Source organism: Corvus kubaryi, unplaced genomic scaffold (assembly GCF_017639235.1).
Source record: "Corvus kubaryi isolate FWS band 111438036 unplaced genomic scaffold, C.kubaryi_AGA036_p1.0 37266, whole genome shotgun sequence".
Classification (NCBI taxonomy): domain Eukaryota; kingdom Metazoa; phylum Chordata; class Aves; order Passeriformes; family Corvidae; genus Corvus; species Corvus kubaryi.
The window spans coordinates 6,087,521-6,112,587 of NW_024581081.1; the positions used below are offsets into that span (position 1 = coordinate 6,087,521).

The following is a 25,067-nucleotide window of genomic DNA, read 5'->3' on the forward strand; positions in this document are numbered from 1 at the left end:
TCTAAACTTTGTTGATCAGAATTTCGGTAAAGGGCATAAGTAGGTATTTCTTTGCAAGTAAGGATGAAGGAGGCTTGTGAGTTTTCTTTGAAATAATTGGGTTACTGTTCATTTGTGACACACATATTTTCCCAACATGCTGTTCTTAAGTACCTTCTTCTATCCCACTAGAAATAAGCACGATTTGCTTCTTCTGTTTAGAAGTATAAGAAACCTCTACTACATTTCATTAAGGAGGAAAGGAGTTACTTTCCTGGAAGAACAGCAGCCTGGAAAATATGTCTAGCTTTATGCCTTGGTTTTGTTCTAATGTTGTGATGTCTTGTAAGCCTGTAAGTTTTGTTATGCCTTGTCTTTTTCATTGAGAAAGGGGAATCAGCATTGGCACTTGACCAGACAATCTTGGAACTACGAAAAGGAGGGGTTTTGGTTTAGGGATTAGACCAGAGGGAGTGGAGAAGGGGTGGTGGGGAAGAAGAAAACTGCCTGTCCAAACCAACCATGTACAATTGTCTGGGTTTCCTTGTCCTCATTTCTTACTCCTGCGACTGACTTCATACCCACCCCCTGGTGGCGGACAAAAGAGGTTAATGGGAGATCACGGGAGGGTTAGGTGTAACATGTATTACACCTCTGTGAGTGTGTGTGTGCCTGCAAACGTGTTTAAAAGGCTTGTTTCTCTGGGCGTGATGCAGATGACTAAGAAAGAAAGCAAGCTCAAGTAAGCTCTCTCAAACAAGTTTAACAAACAAAACAGGATTATATAACTGGGCTGGTATGTGATGACTTGGGGAACTGTAATTACCTCCTAAGAACTAAGTCTGTGGAGAAATCTAATTATCATTCTCCATCCTCTTCTGTGTCATCTTAGACAGCTGCTCTAGCGATACCATTTGAACTCTTAAATGGGAACATTAATGTATTGTAACCCCAATCATTTATCTATTAAGAATGATACTAAAGAAAGCAGAATGAGGGAAAAAAATAGGCTAAGCAATGAAAAACCATTAATCTGAACCTCAATATTTGTGCTACTTTGTAATATATTTTGAAGATAATAAAAATTCCCCTGCAACTACCTAGGCCAAAAGTCAAAGTAGTTTTAGTCTCACATAAATCTTCTGGCATATTTGCCTATCTTAGGGAAGCTTGCTTTTTTTTTTTTTTTTTTTTTTTTTAGTGGAAAGGAGCTATACTTCCCTCACCCCAGGAGACTCTTGGGAGTTTGCATGTGGGACCTCGGTGAATCCTTTGCCAAAATGAGGACTTTTTACAGGAAAAGAGCATTTGTACAGCAAAGGAAGAGACCAGAAAGCCTAGTAATTTCAGCCTGTAGGAAATCTCTTTTACCAATACAACTAATGCTTACAGCATGGACTTGTTACACTTAGGCTGCAGCTTTACTATCAAATTAATACAGAAGCCTCGGACTGGTTGAGTTGGACAAAACAACCTGTGCCAGGTTCCTGTCTCTTCTGAGAGCAGCTGCTGGACCTTCTGTCGTGTTAAGAAACACTACGACTTATTTAGGAGTTAGGAAACGCAGGTTCTTGGGCACGGTGCTCCTCTGCCAGCCAAGGCAAGTCCTTTCCTTTCCTGGTGCTCCTGGCCCCGGCAGCGCGGGACTACTCTAGCTTCCCTCCTCGGGAAAGAAGGGCAAGGGCTGTGGGACACGAGCGCTACGGGGAGGAGCACTTGAGGGCCGCGGGGCCCGGTCAGCGCCACGCTACCGACGGTACCGAGACCGAAGCAAGCCCGGGAGGCGGCGTCCCCGCCTCCCTCCGTCCCTCGCCGGCCCGAGGCCGTGGGAGAAAGGCGAGCAGGGGCTGCCGCGGGCTGGGCGTGCGGGGGGCGGGGAGCGCGGGGCGGCGGCCGCCCGGCTTTATAGAGAGCGAGGGGAGGCGGTGTCTGCAGGAGGGGAGCGGAGGAGGCGGTTCTTTTCCCGGTTCCATCCCCATTCCCGCCGTGCGAGTGCGGGGCTGGCGGCGGGGTGGCCATGGCCTCCATGGCGGCGGCGATCGCCGCCTCCCGCACGGCGGTGATGAACGGGAACCGGCCGCTGGACGAGCGGGAGCGCAAGCGGTTCAGCTACTTCTCCTCGCTGAGCCCCATGGCGCGCAAGATCATGGCGGAGAAGGAGCGGATCCGCGAGCGCTACGGGCCCGAGTGGGAGCGGCTGCCGCCCCGCCAGCAGGACGAGATCATCGACAAGTGCCTGGTGGAGCCGCACGTCCAGGCCCGCTACGCCGCGCACCGCGGCACCACCCGCCCGCCCGCGCCGCCCGCCTCCTACCCCAGCCTGCGCCTCAACACCGGGCAGAAGGTGGTGCGCTTCGGAGACGAGGTACCGGGCACGGCGGGGCGGGGGGAAGGGGCGCCGGTGGGGTCCGGGCGTGAGCGCCGCTCCCCATCCCCGGCAGCGCCGCAAGGGCGGGGCGGCCGCGACCTCCCCCGGGCTGCGGGGCTGCCGGTCCCGCCCGCCGGTGCCTCCGGCGCTGGGCTGCCCGGGGCCGCGGGCGTTCCGCGCCGTCGGCAGCGGGGCGAGTTGCCCCGGTGATGAGCTTTGTTCCTTTCCCCGCTCCCTGGCTGTGCGGGAGGGCGGGATGTTCACCGCGCGAGAGGCACTGGGTCACACCGGAAAAGCGGGGAAGGCGCCAGCAGCGATAGCGCTGAAGTGGATTTTGCGGAAAGGAGACTTGGAAAAGAGGACGGTCTCAGTTCCCCCGACGGCGGAGCATGACCGTGGCTGGCGCTGGACATAGTCCCTTGCTGAAAATGGGCTGTAGGGAATGTTTTCACTGAATTAAATCTCTTCCTTTTCGTTTCTAGTTTTAGACACAGTTAAAAATACAACACTGAAAACATTCCAGCTCTTGGCATGTTTGACACCTTAAAAAAATGCAGCCTGTTCCATGTCACATGCCAGGAAAAACAAGGGAGTGGAAAGATAGATGGCAGAAAGTATGGATTTTGAACCTTCTGAGAGCCATCTATCTAATGGTGAAGCGTGGCAGTCCTGGAAATCCATAGTATACGAGTACCCAGTTTGGAGCAGTGGGTCATGTTACCGACTATGAGCCCCTGAAGAGGAAAGTCTAACAATCCCTGAAGAGACATGACAGTACTCTTCAGATACTGTGTCTTTTATTCTGTGTATTGATTCCCTTTGTTTTCTGTTCTTTTACATTTCTATTCTATTCTTCTTCTCATATGATTACAGAGCTGGTTTCTTTCACTATGTCCCTATAATAACTTTAAGTGACCTATTGTTAATTAAGTTCTGTGGCTTCTACCAGAAAAGAAAAAATAATCTGCTTCTGCATTTGGAATCATCAATCCAATTTAAGGAGAGCAGTGCTACTTTTAGCCTCCTCTCCAGTATCCCTTGCAATGGGATTTCTAAGAAGCATAGCGGCCCGCTGATATTGGGCATCGTGGTTCCCAACCAGCTTTGTGCCAGGAGACAGACTGCTGCCTGTGTTTCCCCTGTCAGGGAGGTGTGATGCTGTGCTGCACACACATCGTATCTAAAGCTAGAGAGCATAGGATGTAGCTCAGTTTTGTCTAGTCCATGATACCCAAAATTATGGATAAATATTTGATAGTAATGGCAAAAAAGAGGTGTAGAAAGACACAAGACAACAAATTTGGTTGTGCAAACAACCTTTGAAAAGAAACTTAAATCTGAAATTAGATGTGAAAGAATTTAGGTTAATGAGTGTAGAAAACAGATCTGTTGAGTTTTCCCACTCTCTGAGAGTTCTGATGTGCTTTCTGCTTTGAATTATGTGGATCTGGAAGGAAAGCAAGCATGTTGTAGGCTGTTGTGCTGCACTGTATGGAAATAATAATTTCCCGCTTGACAAAGCAGCTAGAGTCCATCTGAAACTGGGCAAATTGTTTTCTTTTCCCTTTTCTCCCCAAATACAGTTACAATATGCATAATGTTAGCGTTTCTGTAGCCATTAACCAAAGAAGGCATGGTTCATCCATATACTTGATACAAAGTGTTTAATTTTGGAAGCATCTGCCTCAATTGACTCTCTATTTGACATCTAAGCAGAAGTTAATATAAATTGTTCCTCTGAAGAAAAGAGATTCCACTCATTTGGCATTCTCCATTTTCATTTTAGTTCTTCCAACTGTACTATTGAGCCTTGGAGCCTTTCCTGGCTCTTCATTTGATAGCTTCCTCTCCTCTGGCTCCCTTGCTGGCGTTCAACCTGATTGTTGGACACTTGCCCCGGCTGATAAATTGTTCCTCCTTGTCTTGCTGTTGCAGAGCCACTGCTGCCGGTTTCTTGCCAGTTTGGTTCAACTTTCTGGGCTTGCAAGCACTTGGCCTGCAGAACTCTGTTACCTCGTTGTCTCCTGGTCAGACGGCTCAGGGAGCTGTGCCCCTGCTGGCTTTGTGAGACTCAACTGCTGCACGCACCGTGGTCACCCAGCCCTCTCTCAGGCCAGTTAGATCGGTCCTGGCTGCTCTCCCTGTCTATTGATGGATGGTATCCTAAGGCAAGGAAACGGAGGGTAGCCGGCACATCTCAGAAGCACTTGTGGATGTTGCAGCGCTTTCAGTGAGAGTGTTTTGATCTGGTGATGTTCTTGCTGATACACCTGCTCCAAAGGTTTCATGTTTCCAGCCACAGCTCATCTTCCCTGTTAACTGATGTTGAAATCTGTAGTGATCCTACCTGTGCTTGCTTAAGCATGCAAATTTGATCTCTTTCACCTCATGTTCTCTGGAGGACTTGGTAGAAAGCAAACCAAGGATGAATACTGAAGATACTGATTTACTGGTCCAGGCCTCTCACTATTTCAGTCCCGTTTTCATGCATTTGACCATTATGTTAAGGTGGTCCAGAGGATATATATATATTGGTCTTGTATCTCTGGACAGTTGCTTCTTTCTTTCTTGCCCCCGCCATTTCTCGTATATCTCTTCTAAAACCAAATTTATCTCCTGAACTCATAGCCCAGTTTATAGTTCTCAAACTATAAACATCACTTACATTTTCCAAACACCTTTGAGTATGTTGGCTGTGTGGGAAGGGTGTTACAGAAAATAGACGTGCAGTAACAGGACCGTGGCGTCCTGTAGCCATGATCCAATCATTTTATAATGCTGGAGCACTGCAGCACCACGTGTGACTCTTAGCAAATGCCTAGAGTCAGCTGAGTGCCACTGCTCCTTCTCTTTCATCTTATCCTCATTGCAGTATCACCAGTCATGGAGTTAATAGCAGAAGCTCTGCAGGCACTGTGAACACAATTTTGAAAGAGAATTAGGGTAACAGGGTCATTTCACACACCCATGAAATAAGTTTTGTCCTGTGTACTGAAGATTGACTTGCTATCATTGCACATGAGCCCAGCACCATTAGACTATTTGTTGCTTCACCATAATTTTCTGTGTCTAGACAGCCCAGGCCTCCTGATCAAGGGCTTTTGGATGCTGCAACAGACCTTCCTCTTTCTAACAAGCCTCCAGTTGCTGGCATTTCTCCATTTATAATTTCTTTATTCTAAGGCCCATAGTGGTAGAAATGAAAGTTAACTGAGCAGAGAGAAATCTGGAAATACAAGCTGAGATTGAACATGAATGTAATATAGATGGATTATTTTTGAAATATGGCATAAACCTGAGTGGAATAGGTGGAAAACCAGCAGTATGTGACAGGCTAGCACCCTTTGCCCGCTGTAGTGGCCAGCCTTTGCTAATGCAGCTGATTTGGTGTCAGTTCATGCCACTGCATTCTCTTTGGTTCAGTTGAAAGCTAGTTCAGATATTCAGTTTACAGCAAGTTCTCACTGTTCTCTTAATACTGTCCCTCTTTATCCATAAACATGTGACATACACATGGAATCAAGGTCTGATTTTTCCTTATTTTTTAAATTCTTTTTTTTTTCTTTAAATGGATAATCAGTATTTGAGCAGTAAAAGAGTTGGACATGAAATAACTAAACTTTTCATTGGAGAAAATGCCATATGCTTGAGGAAGTGGTAAATTTTATGTGGAGGAAAGACAGGTAAGAGAGTTTGGTTAGCTTCATTCATTGTGTTTTAATAGGGAAGTTTGACATACCTGCCTTCAGGCAGAGATGGGATTTGTTTTGCTTAGCCTTAAGATCTTTGGCACCAAGCAGAGGATCAACCCTTTTACCTCCCTACTTAAAATTGCTTTAAAGCAACAAATAATCAATATAGCAAGAACTTTTAAGTTGGGCCTGTTAGAAACTTGTGCTTTTTAAACACCCAAAAATGAAAGGCAGCTTTTGAGTGCAGTAAAATCTCAGTAACCAGCAAGTCCTGTTCTAATAATACTTCTGAGTTGCATTTATTGGTGGGTTTGTGTCTTGCCCAGCTACTGTCAGCTGTGCTGAACAATGCTTATGTCAGATACACAGACACGTTTCTACCAGTGTCTTCCATTTTGAAATTCAGATGTTGTTTTGCAGCAAGCTGCCTACATACAGCAAATGCAATCTGTAATTCTTCTTTATATCTTTTGCAGCTGGTTGTTGAAGTCAAGTGTATGACCAGATTTTTGCCTCTCTTTCTCTTTCTCACTCATCTTTTTCCGCTTTGAAATATGTTGCACGAGGCCCCATTTCTTACAAATGGGTTCTTTTTTTAACCCTCGTGAACAAAAGTTTATTTATTTGCCTTTTGTCTGGAAGAAGGCATTGTTGTGTGCTGAAAACAAACGATGATCAGATATGGATTTTTTTTTAATCTGTGTTGATGATAAATAGCCTTGAGGCCTTTTTATCTAGAATTTCCATTCATAATTCACTTTTGTTATTATTGAAATACTTGATTTTTTGCTCCCGGTTTCTTCAGGCATGTAAGAAGTTGTTTATTCTACAAAAAATCAAAGTTACTTCTCATATTTTGTTGGTGATAAACATGAATCAAGAGTTTAGATAGAACAACACAGTTCAATAGTATCCTATCTTCTCACTTGGTCCTCTGTGTGAGGGCACAAGAGGTGGTGGCCACAAACTTCCTTCCCTTCCCTGACAATGGACGGAAGTTTTCAACTATCTCCTTCATCCTAGCCTCAAGTACTCTTCAAATAACCACAGACATCAACTGCTTGAAGGTTGTATCCTCCTACATGTCTTATCCTGTTTTATTCTTTGCTATATCCCATGGAAGATCTTTTGAATGTGAACAGAGCTTCTCAGAGTTACTGGCTCTGAGGAGTGCTGGGCTGTGCAGCCCAAGATACAATGAGCCATCCTTTTAAATTTAAAAAAAAAAAAATTCTTTTCTTTTAGGGAACTGCTGCCTAACAAGTGTCTACTACTTCCATCTTCTATAATGTATGAAACTTAGATTCTATTTCTGACCAGAACTTCTAACAACTGTTACCAAAATTAATTAATTTCGGGAACTTCTTGCTCACCTGTGCTGGAGGTTGAGGTTACAAGTTGCAGTGCCGTCAAGGGCAATGATGGTTGAGAAGACATCAGATTCTGTGAAGTGGGAGGCTGACTTGCTCTGTCCTGGAGGGAGTAATGTATCCTGCTGCATGACAGCTTCATACCTTCACTCTGCCTTCCCCATGCTGCTTTTTTATCCCTCTGTTGTCGGCCTTTTGTCATCAGGGCTCACTCACAGCAGCGGTATGATTGCTGAGCTGAGGGTGTGCAGGGAGCATTGGGTGAAGAAGTGTCCCTCCCGATGCTGTCTTCTCTTGCCTCACATACAGCAAAATAAGGAACTGTATATCTTGGATCTAGGATGAGGATGAATGTGGCTCATTGCCAAGTTTAAAACTGGTCCCTAGCTGGTTTGCTTGTCCTGTAAATGGCAAGAAGACAGAGCTTCCTTTAAACTCCTTAGATAAAACCGACTGACAGCTATGCCTACACATCTGGAGCTTTAAGGTGCTGTGACTGCATGTAGGAGTGTAACAGTGTTTTCTGGACTTCACTTCTGTCCTTTACTGCTGTGGTTGAAGTCAAGCCTGATTTATCCAGACCCCATGCAGACAGAAGTGTTATAGTCCTGCCTTGTGTGTGAGACTCACTCCAATGGTTAGGTTCTCCCATCTCTCTTCGCTTCTGGGCCATGATTCCCATCTCATGCATGCTTCAGAAATGAAGTGCCAACTCCCATTTCAGAGGCAAAGGATATTGTCCTAGAAGGAGTCTGAAATAATTAGACACACCTGCTGTGAGGCATCACACATTGAGTGATGTAGTGTCCCCATGCAGACAGCAGCACACCACAGTGCAAATGCTGATAGATCGTAAAAAGCAGACTTTTACTCCCTCTTTTCCTTTAAATGTTAATATATCTGAGTATCTGTTTCCTGGATTGAGAGAACCTGGTATTAAATTTGTGTTCTAGGCAAAAATTTCCTGTACCAAATTTCCTTTTGGCCACAAAATGTGGTCGAGCAGAGCCCGGGCCTTTCCTCTTAGATGAGCTCTATCAGCCCAGTTCTTTCCAAGAGCATGGGATCACCCTCATGTATACCACAAATACTTTGCTGCTAGAAACCTTGTATTTCACAGATGAGTAATAGCTGGAGTATGACATGTTTTTATGTTCAGGAGATGGTTTTAGACACTTCTAATCATGATCTCATAGCTCTCGGCCATGAAAATCTGCCTACGGTGAAATACGAGATGGCAGGTCAGGAGAATGTTATCAGATGTCTGAGAAAGATATTCCTAGAAAGGCAGAGATCGGAAATAAGAGGAAAAGAGCAGCCATAGTGAAATGTGGGGTTCCTGTGTTGTGTTAAAACATGGTCGAGTTCTGTCATTCCCTGAACAGCAGGAGTGGGAACGTCCTGCGTGGTTCCTCCTGGCCTTTCCCTTTCCATACAGTGTTCTACCTCCTGTTCCTTCCCTGGAGTGCTGCGGCGTCCACAAGCAGTGATGTGCTCAGTATGGAGGGTGCAGCTCACTACCTCTACCCGTGGGACCATCCAATGTACCACTGAGTCCCAGCCCCGACAAGGAATAGAAATGCAATAATTTTGTTGTAATTCTTCAATAAATATGAACAACAACCATTTTTCAAATTATATTTCACCCTTCCTTTTTCAGTGCAGGTCATAGGTATTTCTGGAGGACATGCCATGTATGAGGAGATTGTTTAAATTTCTCAGTTTGGGATTATTTTAAGAAATGAATCTTCTTAAAAGAATGGATTTCAGATGGGGATTTTGTGCTGTGGATGCCGTGTGGCTCCTTCAACACCACTGACCATGTATTTCAGAGCGACGATGTGTCCTGTTGGGGCTGGATCCAGCTGTGGCTTGGCCCGGTGGCCATGCAGCTGTTGCACTGAGCCATGACTGCCTGGTTGTGGACGTGCTCTTTGGTCTGCCAAAGGGAGGAAATGGGACTTTATTTCCCTGAGGCCTCTTCTCCTTTTGTTGTTTCTGTCCCTGTGTGCTGCTAGTGGCTACCAAAGAAATGCCTGGTAGAAAACTGGAAATATAATACATTTTAAAGCTATTTGTGGAGAAACCATTTCAGGAGATTTAGACCAGGTTAAACCTTCATATATTTTGTAGATTAAATTGGTATAGTATTGATAACCTTCCCCTCAGAGAAATTGCTTTCAGTCTGTCTTAAAATGTAATCAGTGCCATCTTTAAGTAGTGCTTTCACTTTTTAGTCAGTTCTGTAGCAGTGGTTGTTATAGTTCCAGCAGTGTAACATAATGTCATCTGTGTGATGTTTCTGAGAAGATGAAGCTGCTCTTCTGACTTTTAGTCATTCTTGAATTTTATTTCAGGACATAACTTGGCAAGATGAACACTCAGCTCCGTTCTCCTGGGAAACGAAGGTAAATAAACAGCAATTTTCTTAAAAATGTTGGTTTGTCATTTTATACTGATCCTTCTGCATTTATTGTGTTCGTTTTGATACTTGATAGATTAATGTCACCTTTATTCTATGAAAGCTGTACAAAGTGACCATTCTGGAAATTAAACAGGACTGGTATGCTTTGATTTACATCAGCAGAAACGCAAACTGTACTTCAAGAACTAATGTTCTGGCTTGGAGTGCAGGTATAAAACCAATTCATTACAAATTATTTGATTTTTTGTTGCAAACTTTTTAATCAGCTTTCCATGTTTAGTAAGACCAATGTCTCAGATACTCTGTAAAAATAGCTGCATTTCACTTTTGAAGTCAGGAGTAAAGTAGCTAGAAAATGGTATGAGAAATGTGCAGGTATCTAGTAGCTTCATTGGATTCTTTCTGAAAGCCTGTCTAGTACTTCATCTTTTTATTATGAACTAGAATGTTGTCTTAGGACAAATGTAGTGAAACTTGTTAACCTGGGGCTGTGCTAGAAGCATTATGTTATTTCCTCTCCAAAAGGCTTCTTAAAAAAATTACATGTTTTTCTGTGGTGGGTTGGTTTGGGGTTTTCTTTTACACCTCACTTTACCTCTGGTATTTTGTTAAAGCATTATTTATGATGGGATTCTCATATGGCTAACACAGAGCCAGAGTTCTTCATCTTTCTGAACCTGCCATGTGAGGAAACATAGTTGTGCCATATGTGTGGTGGGAAATCAAGTTTAGTTTTTCTTGTTGAAGAAATTCTGGGAGCAAAATCACAGCTCATTGTCTTTCTCAACTGGGTATGGCAGGCAGGTTAATTTAATCACACATTTCAGACTTTTTTCTGCTTTTATCTACCACAGAAAGCTGCTACTGCCCTGTTCCCTGTTTCTTTCTTCTTCTTTTTTTTTTTGCCCTTGAACTATGTAGATAATCATGTACGACCTTATGAATATAATCTTAGCCTAATGCAGAGTAATTATTTGGAAATGCCAGTGAATACTAAATTAATCCAGTTGACCCAAGTCTTAGCCCTCCCTGCTCAAGGTCACTGCCTGTAGCTGCACCCCATCTGTGCTTTGCAGAAGCTGATTAACCTATAACTTGATGTGACTCCTGGGTCCGCCTGCAGTGCTGTGGTTTAAGAGAAACCAATGCCAGTCTTCACTTGCCTTAAAAGTCCCTTAAAAGCTGTGATGGTTCAGGAACCAGTGGAGGATTTCCTGCAGTGGAAGCCTGATTGCTCAGGCAAGCCCTCCTGTCTTTCAGGACCCTTAGAAGAAGCAGCCACTGGGTTTTAGTATAATATTGAAGAGGTTTTTAACATGGAAATTCTTGGGTGAAGCTGCCAAGAAAGGAAAAATTGTGAGAAAAGTGTTGATCTCATTGACAGTAAGGTGAAATAAATAATATGTTGGAGACAGCAGTGTTGTCTCTCCCTCCCTTATCAGTCCAAACCCAAAACTCAGGGTTGGAAATGTGGCAGCTGTAGTCGTATTTTTAAGCTCTGTCTTGATAAGATTTTGTAAGTTCTGAATACTTGAACTTCCTAGAGATAATGCTTCATGTAATGGACTGACGAGTGATCCATGATGAGATACATCTGCACTTGAATGGATTTTCCCTTTAATTGGTAGTCCTCTTTTCTTTTTAAAGCTTGCATGTCTACTGAAGTGTTTTTAAACTCAGCTTGTGGTTTATCACTTGCTGATGAAGGGTATTTCTACTGTCCTCCTGGTGTCTCCAAATGAGGGACCAGAGTGGATAAATGCACTAGTTTCATCCTTTACTGCACTGAATCGAGGAGCACAGAATGATATGGGAACGTTCATGTGGTCACTGAAGAGAAGTGGGGGGAGGGGGGACGTTGCTTTAGAAGTAATTGTCATGGCTTATCAAGCTGTGTTTCCCTCTTTCCCTTCTCCCTCCTTGCTGACCAGAAATAAAAGCTGTGCCACAGCTGTAGGCCGAAAAGTTGCATGACCTTTTCCTTTAGCATAAGTCTAGAGAATCCATTTTGTCTGGCTTTACAGGATGTGGATTGGTTGGTTGGTTCCTGTGGGTTCTTCCTTTTGGTTTTTCCCCAGTGCCTTATATTGTATCAATCTTTCAACCAAATGCTTCCACTGCTGAGTCTCCCTTTTCTAAAGTGGAGATCTTGCTTTGTGCTTACTCTTTGATCTTCCCTAACCAGTACTTTTATGAGATAATATTGGAAGGCAATTTTTAATGAGGTACCAGCTGAGGAAAAAGTAGCCTTACTCAAGTGGTCCCATGTGAGGAAACCTGAGTGAGCTATTCGAGAAGGTTGATGTGTTGTAATGCATGTTCAACATCCTGTGAGCCAGATCTGTTCCCACTGTTACTTAAGGTTGTCAGGCTCTTTCCATTCCATGAGCTCTCCCCATGATGGGTTATTCTTTCCACAGTATTCTTCTCCCTGATCTCCATTTAATGCAGAGTTTTTTGTTTGGTTTGGGTTTTTAGTGTGTTATTGCCTGAATGTGCATGAGTGTGCTCTGGCTCACCCAAGGAAGAGAATGCGGCTTTTGCAGAGCAGAAGAAAGTACAGATGTAAATCAGTAAAACCAATAGGCTTTTTTTTTTTTTAAACACTGAGACTCAGAAGAATAAAGCAGCAAAATGAGTATTTTCTATAACGAACATGAGGGAAACTGGGAGGGTAGTGAGAAGTGTAGAGAAGAGGGAAGGGCATGTATTCTCCCAGGCTGAAGCCTGTCAGCTGTGACAGTGATGCCAGTGGGGATTCTAGTTGATAAGGTATGGACAAATTTTTCTCTCAGTAGCTAGTGCAGTGGATTCCCTGCTTCCATGGCGGTCAAACTTACCCAGAGAACAGTGTACTGAATTGCTGTCATTTTGTGCAGAACATTGTTGAAGGGCGTGAAAACTTCACTTGCGTCACAAGTAAACTTTCTGTATTCTTATTTTAAATACAAATGTGAGATACGGCTGCAGTCGTTCATATCATAACAAACACTTGCATGAATATCTCCACTATTTTTAGCTGTTAGATGAGTATTTCTTGTCTCACCTTTTTATTTTTAAATCCTCAAACATGGCAAACAAAGTAGAAATACTATGTAAATTGCCGAGTTAGCTGTTAGACAGCATTTAAAATAATATTTTTAGTAGATAACGATAACACTTCTCAGGAGGAAAACTTGGGAAGCCGCAAGTTCTCTTGGCACTGCAAATGGGCTGACATTTTAAAGCTAAAGTTTGAATTGGAGGGAGTGATTTGGTTCATGGGTGGAGCCATCATGGACATAACATGTCTTGAAATGTGGGTTACATTTTTAACTGGAGCTCTAGCCAGGTTTATGAATTCAGGGCATTCTGTTTATGGGTTCAGGTTTACGTGAGATGAAAGATGACATTTTGGCTGTGTTTAGCCTTTGAGGTTTCTTGGTTTGTTTGAAGTAAAAATTCAGTGAAACTCAGCACGGACCTCAAGATATAAATGGAAAACAAGAACCATGCCTGAGCTTGGAAGTAAAATTTCTCTGCAACTCTTCCTGAACTCAGAACTTTATGGGGTTTAGATTCGGGGTATTTTTAAATTAATTTAGTAGTGGGCAGAAAATATTTCAGTCTGCCACCTGAGTTAACACATGGAATGCACTGAGCAACATGGGAATAAATTGCAATCTGCTTCTAATTCATGGTATTAATGAAAATAGGCTTTATTCCAGATGCTTGAAATTGACACATGCATATCTAAAGATTTCTTTTTCTTGATACAGGTAGAATAGTTGCCGGCTCTCATATATTTTCAACAGGTCCTCAGGTATTTGTTGCAAAAAGAAGTCTCTGCGGTGTGTTTAAAATAAACAAACCAAAAAAAAAAAAAGGCAAAATAAGGACATGACAAGCTTCGATCCCTTCAATAATCTGGTTGCTGCCTCCCTGTCTGAATTCCCTAATTATATTGGTACAGAAGTGATCTAATCCCAGCAATGATTTAGGAAGAAAAAAATTATGTTCCACTTAAAATAAACATGGTTTACAAACCGTTTCCTTTATCTAAAATTGAGGCAGTCTTCATTATCCTTCTTTGTATGAGTCCTAGTTGGTGTTTTGTTTTAAATAGGAAAACAGTGGCAGAAGAGAACATTTTCCTTCCTTCCTTCCTTCCTTAGCAGCATGATATTATAATTGTTACAAACTATAATTTGGTGTGATTATTTTTACCAAGCTGACATAAATGGTAATGTTTCCTTGGAAGGAGAGGGATCCCTGAGCTTTTGAGATTAGCCTTCCCTTTTTGATTTAGACTACAAATGTTTAAAACACAGTGCTGTAAAACTTCTGTTGACTATTAGTTCTTGAGCAAAAGAAACCCCACCAAACGCAACTTGTGGTAATAAAAGCTGTCTTCAGGGTTTATTTTATTCTGTATGGCCAAATGTAAGGATTCAGTTACCTGCATCAATCTTTGCTGGTTTTGAGCATAAAACTAGGCACTGTCAGTATGAGCTTGCTCAGGCTAGCCAGGAACAGTGGCAGACGTGATTGAGTTCATATCACCAGAGTATATCATGGAATTTCCTCCAAAGCTCTGTGCTGTATAACTCTGGCATTGTCTTTCTGTATGGACTAAAATTACTTAGATTGGTTTTTGAGTGCTTTGCTCTATTTTTTGCCCTTGCAATTTGCTGACCTAAGGATTTCTTTCTGACTCTGAAAAGATCCTGAAAACACCCACGGTGTGCACAGGAAACACAGCAAAAACTGCAGCTGCTTTGGGCCCTATATTTATTTTGGTTTTGTCCATTCAGCAAAGCAAAATCATCTTCTAAATCTTTTAAAGTTGGCTTTCTTACCTCGGCATTTATCAGGCTGTGCTTAAAACAAGTTGCTTTTGACAGTGTTTCTGTAGTCTTTGTCTCAACAATTTGGATTTTTCAGCCTGCCAAGCAAAACAATTTGTTTTGGCTGTATTTGCGTGACTGTTCAGTAAAATACTACACATTCCTGATGAGTGAATAAGATGCTTAAAAAGTTCCTGGGTTCTTTGTGGTCATCTTGTTTTTAATATATACTTATGAACTGAGACCCAGTGTCCTACAGGAATATTAAGTCGTGGCATTCTCAGTGTCTGGTGCCTCTCTTTCAGCAAACATTGTTTCCCATGAGTATATACAGCCACTATTACGATTCAGCGGATTACTGCTGCCTTGAGACTGAAGTTTGGTCTAACTTTTTTAATACAGTAAACAACATTTCTGAATACCTTCATACGATCTTTTTAAGGAAAGATGGACATGCAACCTCCTAAAACCTGCAATTTATAATATTATTTATATTTATGATACAGAAAAATGATCAAGACAGGGCATCCTTTATTTGAACCCTTGCAGTGGTTTGGGACCAGAGGGATAAGACTGAAAAGAACACAGACTTCTAGGTTTGCTCTGCCTCAAAATACTATTTTGTGCATGCTTTCACATGCACTCTCTCCCGCCTCTCTCTTAATGTGTTGAGAAAAACTTGCTCATGCAATATCTTGAAAATACTACTGCTGTTAATAGTGTCTATTTGAATTCCAGTGATTTCTAGGAATTACAGTTGGGACTTGTCTAGTCTGTCTGTAAACTCTTAAGACTTTCTGGGCTGAACAATTCCCAGAATATCATTTGGACAGATGGTAGGAAAAAGAAAATATTTTTATTTTATTTCTCAGATGGGGAATTATACATACAGAAACTGCAGTTCATGTAAAGTAATGCAGAATCAATGAAAGCAGCGGGGGACTGAAACCCTCTCTCTAGAATCCCAAACTGTGCCTAAAAGACTATTTACTTTTGACCATGAAATCACACCCCACTGTTCAGTGTTTGCCTCCCCAAGGTGGCAGCTGGTAGAGTGCTACAAGTGCTGTTCTCTGCTGCTGAGCGCTGCATGTGCAGGTGTAGCTCACAGCAACTCTGCCCCAGTCTGGGGAAGGCAAACCTTTACAGGTGAGCTGCTACCCTAAGTTTGGCTGGGGCCAGAGAGATGTGCATCAAGATAGTCTCATGGCTGGCAAATGTAACGGAAAAGGACATTTTTTTGGGAGGAGGAGGAGGTTACTGTCTTTTAAATATCATTTCCTTCCTTCTCCTGCTGACGCAACCAATTGCCAATTTGCAATCTGATGTAAGAAATTGAGAGCAGAACTCTAATTAAAATCACATTTGTAGTGTCTAGTGACTCATTAGAGTGTACAGTACTACTCATTACTTAGATGTCAGCATAGGGTGTTTCACACATGGGCCTTTTCCGTCTCTGCGAAATTATCTTCCTACTTAGGCTGCTGCTCTGTTGTTTGGTTTGTTTTTTCCTTGCGGGGGAGGGTGTTTTAGTGCCAATTTTTTGACTGGAAAGATACTGCCTATTAATCATTTTCTTTCGTCAGCTACATTTCTTAGGGGTTTAAATGTGTTAAATAACCTCAAAAGTCAAATAGAAGCATTATATATTTCAGGGAAAACAGAATATCTTGTGACTGGTCCACAGAAGTTCTTGGCTTCTGGAGTTAAATGCTAGAAGCAGAATTATCCGTCTGACCTCTCAGAGCTGTATTTACATCACGCTGAGACACAAGGCTTTCAGAACCTGTCGGGGTAGTCTTGTCTTCTTTGCCTTCCTTGTGGGAGAATGAAAACTCCTGAAGAAGTATTTTCATTTGGATTATTCCGTGTCAGACTATGAACTGTTTGATCACCAAAGCATACAGTGACACAAATATGCAATCTCAAATGTCAGGTGGTCCTGTCTTCTGAAATGGGTACACCCCGTGGTCTCTGTACAAAAGGGCAAAGAGGACATCCTCTCCAGAGCATGCATTCACAAGCAGGCTGGAAAGGTACAACTGCCTGAAGTGCTGCTGCAGTGCCACGCTCTTCTCTACACTAGGAGTGATGTGCCACTTCCAAACCACATCTCTGAGTTGATATTTTGACCCATAAAAAAGAACATAAAATATCACCACGGTCAGTGACTTTAGCTCCCCAGCCTAAGAACTTCTCAGAAGGCCTGGCTTTGCTTGTCTGTCTGGCTGCTGTTGAAATGCAGAGCCATCTTGTTGGTTTACTTTTTCTAATTTTGGTTCTAACTGACAATTTTTGTTCTAACATGCTTCCCTTTCATTGATGTTTTTCCTGGATTTTATTTCCAGCACTATCCTGGTGGACCCGGGGGTTATGATGGCTGCTCTGCACTCTGGGCACTGATCTTTCTTCTCCTTTGGGCTGGGGGGTGAAGGAGTCATTCTACTGAAAGTGACTGCTGCTGTGGTGGCCTTTAGCTACTGTCATCCTTAGTGTTTGCCCTGGGACAGGCTATTCAGAAGACAGCAGACTGCTGAAGGACAAAAAGTAGCACTGTTTTAATTCCTACATGACAAGTTTTACATGACTAAAGTCTTCCAAGATGGATTTTTTTTTTTAGCCTGCCTTTAATTTTTTAAATCTGTCTTTTATTTTTTCTCCTGGCTACTGGGGAATTGCAGGTCTATTTTATATTGTGTTGTGGGTTTTTTAAGCTGGGATTTTATCAGTTCTAAAGTCTTAAAGCATCTTAACTTCAGGGTGGTAAATCACTATTCAGTAGTTCTGCCAAATGAGCTTAGGGAAATAAATCCCTATATTTTAATATAGGGAATGGCAGTCACTGTAAATAATCCTCAACACCATAGCATCTATGGTTTGTTTATACAAAATTTATCTACGGATAAATGTCGTGCTCTTAATTCTACGGCATGACTTGTTTAAAAAAAATAGAGCACTTAGGTTTTTTGTTGTAGTTTTTTGCAAGGCAGGGTGGGGTGTTATTTGGTAAAACTTGAGTATATCCTTGTACTCACCTTATTTTAGTTGACCTATAATTACTTGCAGTTTGTTTATGTTCTGGATCTTTTGATAGCACAGTATATCCTTCAGGAAAACACAGAACTTGGTGCTTTCTTGCCTACAATCTTGGAAAAATGATGCATCTAATTCTTTAGAAAGGTCAGATCTAAGTCCATGAATCAAATTATGTGTAGTCAGCTGCTGACTGTTTAACAAAAATTGTTTTATAAATAATCAGCTGCTGGGTTAACAGTTGTTCTTTGATGAGAGATTTCTGAATATTAACTAGTAGGCATGTGAGTCCTGCTAGATCTAGAGTCCCTTTGAACTTAACATGCACAGTAACGAAGGACTCAAGATCAAACACTTAAGTGAAAACGATATGCAACTAGGACTTGGTTTAGACTGAAGCCCATAGATGCTATTGCAGTTTTATTCAGGAAAGGCTGGGCAATGAAGTAGAATGAAAACATCACAAATTTGTAATGAACTTCCAAAGTATCTTTTAACCATTTGTAACAAAAGCTACAAGTCCTCTGAGATTTTTCAAACCAAATCAGGCCCATGATGACAACAGCATAGCTTTAACAGTAAATGCAATTTTTTTCCCTTGCATTATTTTTTCCTTTTTACGAACACAAGTCTAGGCATTAGGTTGTTCTTTCCTGGCACATACACTTAACATGTTTCTCAGAGTAAAATAAGGCTTAACTTTTATTAGCCTGAAGAGTCTCTAGCTAGTTGAGAATCATTTTACTGGTGGTAAGTAAAATGGAGTCTTGAAGTCCATGTTCATTTTTCTGTGACTTGGAAGATTCTTTTTGTGCATTAACTGTGGTCACTTGCTTCCTTGGCGCAGTGTTACCTCTCAGAAATGAGTACCACTATCTGCACTGCAAGTGAAAACAAACCAAGGCTCTGGAATAGGTGAAGAACTGGTCCTGTTGAAGTTGTTTCTCTTCCTTCAGAGGGGCATTAGAATTATAAAATTACTTACCCACACATACCCATTACATCTAATCCTTTATCTTGGAAATAGATGGAATTGTAGCGAACTATTTCAAAGACTGTAATGGAAGATTGCCTTTTGAACTACACTCTAAAGCCTTTTTTGCTTAAAATTTTCATGTAAAACATCTCTGACTTTCAAAATGCATCTGCAGCTGTTGTAATGTTTTAGTGCCGCTATTCTCATGTTTCAGTGCTGTGCATGCTGTGCACTGCTACCTTAGATGGCACTGAGTAACTCCAATACAATTGCTTTCTCTGACTCCTCTGCAGCAGGTCTGGGACTTTTATGTTTGCTTGCAGTTCAGACTTTCAAAAATCATTATTTTTATGAAACTACAAAGACAGACATTTATGGAGAAAATAAGTTAGCTTTGCTGTGGTATCTGTTGTCTGAGAGCAGTCTCACAGTGGGCAGAGGTGTTATCTATATGCACCAGGGTCAGAAAGTCAAAACTGTATCATGTGAAGGGCTTTGAAATACTGTTTTTCTGTCCCTGAACAGAGTCAGATGGAGTTCAGCGTTGCATCTCTCTCCATACAAGAGCAAGGTGGTGCCCAGCTGCAGAACGAACAGAGGCAGCCTGTTAAAGCAGCACCTGGCATCCAAGTCCCTAAATCTTCTCAGGCCAATAAGACCCCTGGCTCTGATGGGTTGATAGCATCCAGAAAGGAAGAGGAGTCATCTTTCTGGAAGATAAATGCAGAACGCTCGAAGTTTGAAGGAGACAAGTCTGAGTTCCAGTCCCTGACCCCCAGCCAGATCAAGTCCATGGAGAAAGGAGAGAAGCCCCTTCCCTCTTTTTACAGACAAGAGTCTGCTCCCAAGGAGATGACCAAAGCTGAGAAGCCCAGCATAACCAAACCAGAGAAGTCTGCCGCCCCCAGCCCACCTTCTGTATCCCTCGAATGGGAGAAACCTCGACCTACTCAACTCCCTACTAGTTCTCTAGATGACTTCTTTCTTCCTGATCCACCACAGGATCTGGCAACTTCTAGGACAAACAAAGAAGATACTGATGGTAGTATACTTACAGACCCACAAATGCCTGGACAGGTAAGTACTGCTATACCCCCTGTCCTTATATTTAAAAACTGTAGAACACATTAAAATCTGACAAGGCCACTCTGGAAGTTTAGAGACTCCATAAAGCACTAAGCCATAGCTAAGCTTGATGGCTTTTTGTCTTTCAAATGTGAAGAAGTCTATTTAACCTGTTATGTAACAGTCTGTTTAACATGTTAACTTCAATTAAGTGCTTTTTAACGTATAGGATAAAGGCATAATTTAAATACAACACCAGAAATGCTGACAAGGCACCAAGTAGCTAATTGACAGCAAGCTGCCTAGCAAATTGCTGTATCACATAAAAGAGGTTGTGGGGTTTTGGGTTTTTTTTTTTGAAAAAGCAAAACACTTAATGGAAATGATAAGCTTTTTAACTTGAAAAGTAGGTGAACTAGGGTCTAGGATACTTTATTGGTGCACAGAGCATAGTGGTGAATGGTGAACTACTTTCTCAGCTGTTCTAAGCAGTAGACAGCCACTTCCCAGTGCTTTGTCCCAGGCAGCTGGGCTGCTTTCAAATGTGTTTTCTCTTAAAGTCCAGAATAGAAATAGAATGAGCTTCCAGAATTAGCCTTCTTAGTGTTTTTTTTTTTTAATGAAAAAACCCAAACAACTCAACAACAAAAAATAACCTTAAGCAGCTCAATCGCCAATTGAAGCTATTTTAAAAAGCAGATGCTGATCTGTGAGAAAAGAAAGGGAACAGCAGGATATGATATAGTGAGGGGAAAAAAAGAAAGAGATCAAAAGCTTGAAAACTGAGAAGTAGAGGAGTGGTACTTCAAGCAGAGCTGTGCAGTTCTGCTTGAAATCTGTGGCATCACTTTGGCAATAGCCTGACACATTACTGTACACCTTCAGCACATCACACAGCTTTTTCTCTACTGTAGTTTCCCAACTGTGATTGTTTGAATTCCAAACAAGATGATGTAAAATCAGAAAGATACAGGGTGAGGTAACTAGTTGCAAGAGCAGTAAGTGGCAGCACTTAGGAGAGAACAATACTTAAGCCATTCGGGTATTTGAAGCCCTGTGTTTAGTTACCATTTTCTGAAGCTGAGGGATAATGCTTCCTGAGCTGTCTAGCTACAGATCGTGAACATGGTAATCTTTTAATTTTAAAGTTAAAATCATGTTTATCATGTTTTTTTACAAATTAGCAGTTTTAATTCCTCTGTGAACGTTTTCAAGATAACTGAAATAGTTTGAAAAGCCTGGTTTTTCTCTCTGTGGAGAAACAACCCTCCCATGTCAAAATGTGAACAGAGTAGCAGAGAATTTTATGTATGATAATAATTTTCTTCCTTTCTTCTTTTCTGGATTATCTTCCCTGTTCTGGGAAGCCATGCTCTTAGGAAGAGAATCCAGAGACTCAGCTGTGCCTCTTGAATACTCTTCCTGAACACTAAAATCACCTTAAATGTCACGGCTAACACTGGCAGGAGTGAGCATGTTCTTGATAGCATAGTAAATAACTTGTCATCAAAGTTTAATCTGTGTAGTTTTCTGGAAACAACTGGCTCTAATTGCAACAGACAATCCGTTGAATTAGTGATGCTTGCCTTCTGTGTTTGTTTCATTCTCTGCAATTCCTACTGTAGTCTAAAAAATTGATCTTTATGAATTTTTTCCATGAGGAAAGAAAAATAACATTTTGCCTGTAGACCACTAGAATAATTGTATTTTTATCTGGAATTGCCTTTTTGGGCACTGTGAGTATTTTTCCATGTCATGTCTAGCATTTTATGGTGTAGGTACTTAGGTATCCTAGGGCATGGAGAAGACCTTGAAATATTGGCAGGCAACATTTTAAGCTTTTTTTTGTAGATAGGCAAACACTGAGTTTGTAATACCATAATTAACAACTACATCTTACTTCTTTTTTTTTTTTTTACCTTGCAGACTAGTACAAGCAATGTTATCTTGAAGACTGGCTTTGATTTTCTAGACAACTGGTAAAAGAAACTTCAAAACAGATTGAACCAATTTTGGGGAAGGAGTGGAATACCTTTCTCCTTGTATGTTAATTTACTAGCATTTGTGTCTTTTTCTAGAAGTAACTTTCAAACTCTTAAATGTTGCCTTTGTATAAACTTTTGTAATACCGTATGCGTTTTTGTTTTTAAAACAGTGATAGAAGTGTGGTTTCATTTGGATATTTTTTTAATATCTGTTAAAATTTTTAGTAGCTACTGTATTGAGAGGATGAGAGAGGTTACTATATACATGTTAAAGAAATATAAATGAGAGTCTCTGTATCCTAGAAATGGAACCTACAGGACCCGATTGCTGTTTTGAGTTGAAAGCTTGCTAGCATGGCTTATAAGAAATAGTGTTGCACGTGCAGTGGTTCCAAGTAAGAAAACCATTCCATACTTCAGATAGCTAGCAAAAACAGTATGAAAAGCAAGCATCCAGAATTGCATTGATTTGTAGATTTTGTTTAGTTTGAAAGTATCTTTTGTATCACTTACTGAAAACACTTTTCTTCTGAAGAAGGCAAAGGCATTGCCAAAATGATGGATCCAAAAAAGCACTGTGTTTGTACCCTACAAATCTGCTAAAATAACTTCAGTGTTAGGAAAATGATCTGGGGAACTGGTGTTTCTGGTCTTTGGATTGAAGACTTGGAGGTGGGTAGAGGGGAATGGGACAACACCTAATGAATTGGAGAAGTTCTTCAGGGAACACAATTTCACTGCCTCGTTACTAGAGCATAACTCTTCATAACACTAGTGCTGGAACTACAGCACTGAGAATTTCTGGAGTGTAGATTACCTTTGTGTCAGTAAACCACTATGTTTATGGGAGGTCATAGCAGTGTGAGGCTTTTTTGTTTTTTAAGCAGCTTATTGTCTCAAGGACTCATCAACTTTGGTGCTTTTTCCTCCTTGTGGGTACATCCTCTTTAGTGTTCAACATCTGGGTTACATTTATTCCTAAGGTGCAGAGAGGCGTCTCAAGGTGGCCCTTGGCAGTCTTGCCTCCAGTTCTGCTTTTGAATGATCTTTGGTGTTTAAAATATAGAGAACAAGAGTAGCTGTCGTTTGGATCTGTTGTCTCTGAAATGCAGCATGATTTACACACTGATTCTCACTGTGTTTACCTCACCTTGAAGCCTTAATTCCCCTACGCACAGCCAGTGACTGGTCTGCTCCAATGCCAAAGGTTTGACTTTTCCCTTTACCTCAGCAATAGTCCCATAGCATTTGTTTGGGGTAGAAGGCAAAACACAGGGCTCTAATAGGTCCCAGCCAAGGCTGTAAGAAGGTCACCATCTCCTAAGCCATAGTTGTGCTAGGCTTCCCATGGATTAGCACTTGACATTTGGTTCAGTGCCAGGGGCAGTTAAATGTGCAGAATTGGATGCAGCAGGATTTTTTCTGCTTGTTACAGGAAGAGTTTGCAATGTCCTGGAAGAATCCGTACCTCTAATTGGTGTGCCGCTTGCTCTGAACAAGCGGAGTATGCTGATAGAGCATTAAAATTTACTTGTTGGACAAGGAAAATGCTGTAAGCATATCCCCCCCATTTCTTGCCCCCACCAAAAAAAAAAAAAAAAGGAAAGAAAAAAAAAAAGAACCACCAAGGCCAAAACCTCCATTTTTTCTAGTGTTTTCTTCAAAGGTTCCTTAGCTAAAGGCTAAGATTGCCACAGAGTAGAAGTCATTGCATAGCATACTCTTATTTATAGGCTTCTGAAAGCTTCTTTACATTCCTCCTGAGATGTTCAAACTCCTGTAATTCGTGGATATTATCTCTGCATTCAGCAGTTCAGAAAATATTTGTTGTTACCATCTGGGACTTCACCGCTGTTTTTTTCTTTTGTAGCATTTGCTACAAGCATCCAGAATTAATACAGCTTACAGCAACTTTAGCACAAATTCTTTAGGTGTATGATTAGTATTGACTTGCACCTTCCTTTTAAAACTAACAAATGTTAATCTTGGGGTTTACAGTTACCAGTGAATCTGATTTTCTGTACTTTCAGCTGCTGAAAAGTTGTAAATCCAAAATGAAGATGCACATTCTAATCTTACTCTGATTTGGGGAGATCTGAAAACAAAGTCTCCTACTGTTGAGGAGCATTACTTCAAATCTCTGGTAATACCTTAAAGCTTCTTAGGGAAGAACCTGGGCTGCCTGTCTCTTCCATCGGCTAACTCAACCCTAATACACATTGGGACCAGCTGGTAGAACATGCTGCAGAACTTTTTACTTATCCTGGTAGGTTTTTCCTGTGCTTTGACAAGAGTTGATGCTCCTTCTTTCTTGAATATGTTTTTATTAAACATTCTTACCAAAAAAAAATTGTATTTGGTCACATTTTATATTAACAATGTTTTAATAAAGTCACTTTAAATAGAACTGTCAAGGTTTTTGTGCTGTTTTGTGTGTTGTCCTTAATACTCTGCTTTCCTCAGTGTCACTGGAATTGTTTGGGGTATCTTGAATCTGCCTGACAGACAGCCAAGAATGATTTGACGCAGAATTTAGAAAACTAATTTTTTAGATCAGAAAAAAAAAAAATCAACACGCTTCAGCTGTTTTTTCAAGCCTTTAAGTGAATCTCTTTGGGGAAGTATCCTTGCTTTATCATTTCATCTGACAACTAGGGACAGGATGACATTTGGAAAAGACTAAAACCTATTTGTACTTCACTGTAATAGACTGAAACCTAACACACACACTCTCCCACTAGTATCTCCTGGTAATCTAAAGCAGTATCTGGATCATTACTGCAGGAGCAATTTGAAAACTGTATGTTGTGGTTTAGCCCCAGCTGTCAATTAAACACCACACAGCTGTTCCTTCACTTCCCCCAAGCAGGATGGGGGAGAGAATGTAAAAGCATCTCACAAAAATGAAGGTTCTAGCAGAGGCCACTGGGTAGTCTCACTTTTCCTGCCTTTTGTCCTGTGCAGCCAGTTCTCAAATTGTAAGAGAATCAAATGTGCAGCTACAAGGATAGCTTTTCCTCTGTATGCTCACATCTACTTCTTCCACAAATGTATTTGGAAAAACAATTTGGTTATACCCGAGCTGAATTTCCAACAGCTAAAAAGGCATTTGAAGAAGAATTTGGCTTGGGAAGACTCCACAGCCAAGTGAGGGTGGTATTCCAACTATATTTAGGATCTGGCCTACACATAATTTGCTTCAATCTTGTCTAAGCTCCCTCTCAGCTTTTAAAAATTCTCTCTACTAAAGGCAAATCCACAGCATCTGGGCACTGTCTCAGCACAAGGAGCCAGCAGGTCTGATGTATGAGTGAAGACTTGTAAGGGCAAAGTAGAAAAGATGCTGTG

At 41.5% G+C, this 25,067-nt stretch overlaps 1 protein-coding gene across 1 annotated transcript; it reads left to right on the forward strand.

Annotated features, from left to right (window-relative positions):
- Positions 1 to 1,910: 1,910 nt before the first annotated feature.
- On the forward strand, positions 1,911 to 24,123 carry CUNH1orf198 (chromosome unknown C1orf198 homolog). The gene is made up of 4 exons (XM_042025210.1): positions 1,911 to 2,344; positions 9,767 to 9,817; positions 19,195 to 19,746; positions 21,661 to 24,123. The coding sequence occupies exons 1-4, from the start codon at positions 1,997 to 1,999 to the stop codon at positions 21,715 to 21,717; spliced, it is 1,008 nt and encodes a 335-aa protein (XP_041881144.1). The 5' UTR covers positions 1,911 to 1,996; the 3' UTR covers positions 21,718 to 24,123.
- The last annotated feature ends 944 nt before the right edge of the window (positions 24,124 to 25,067 follow it).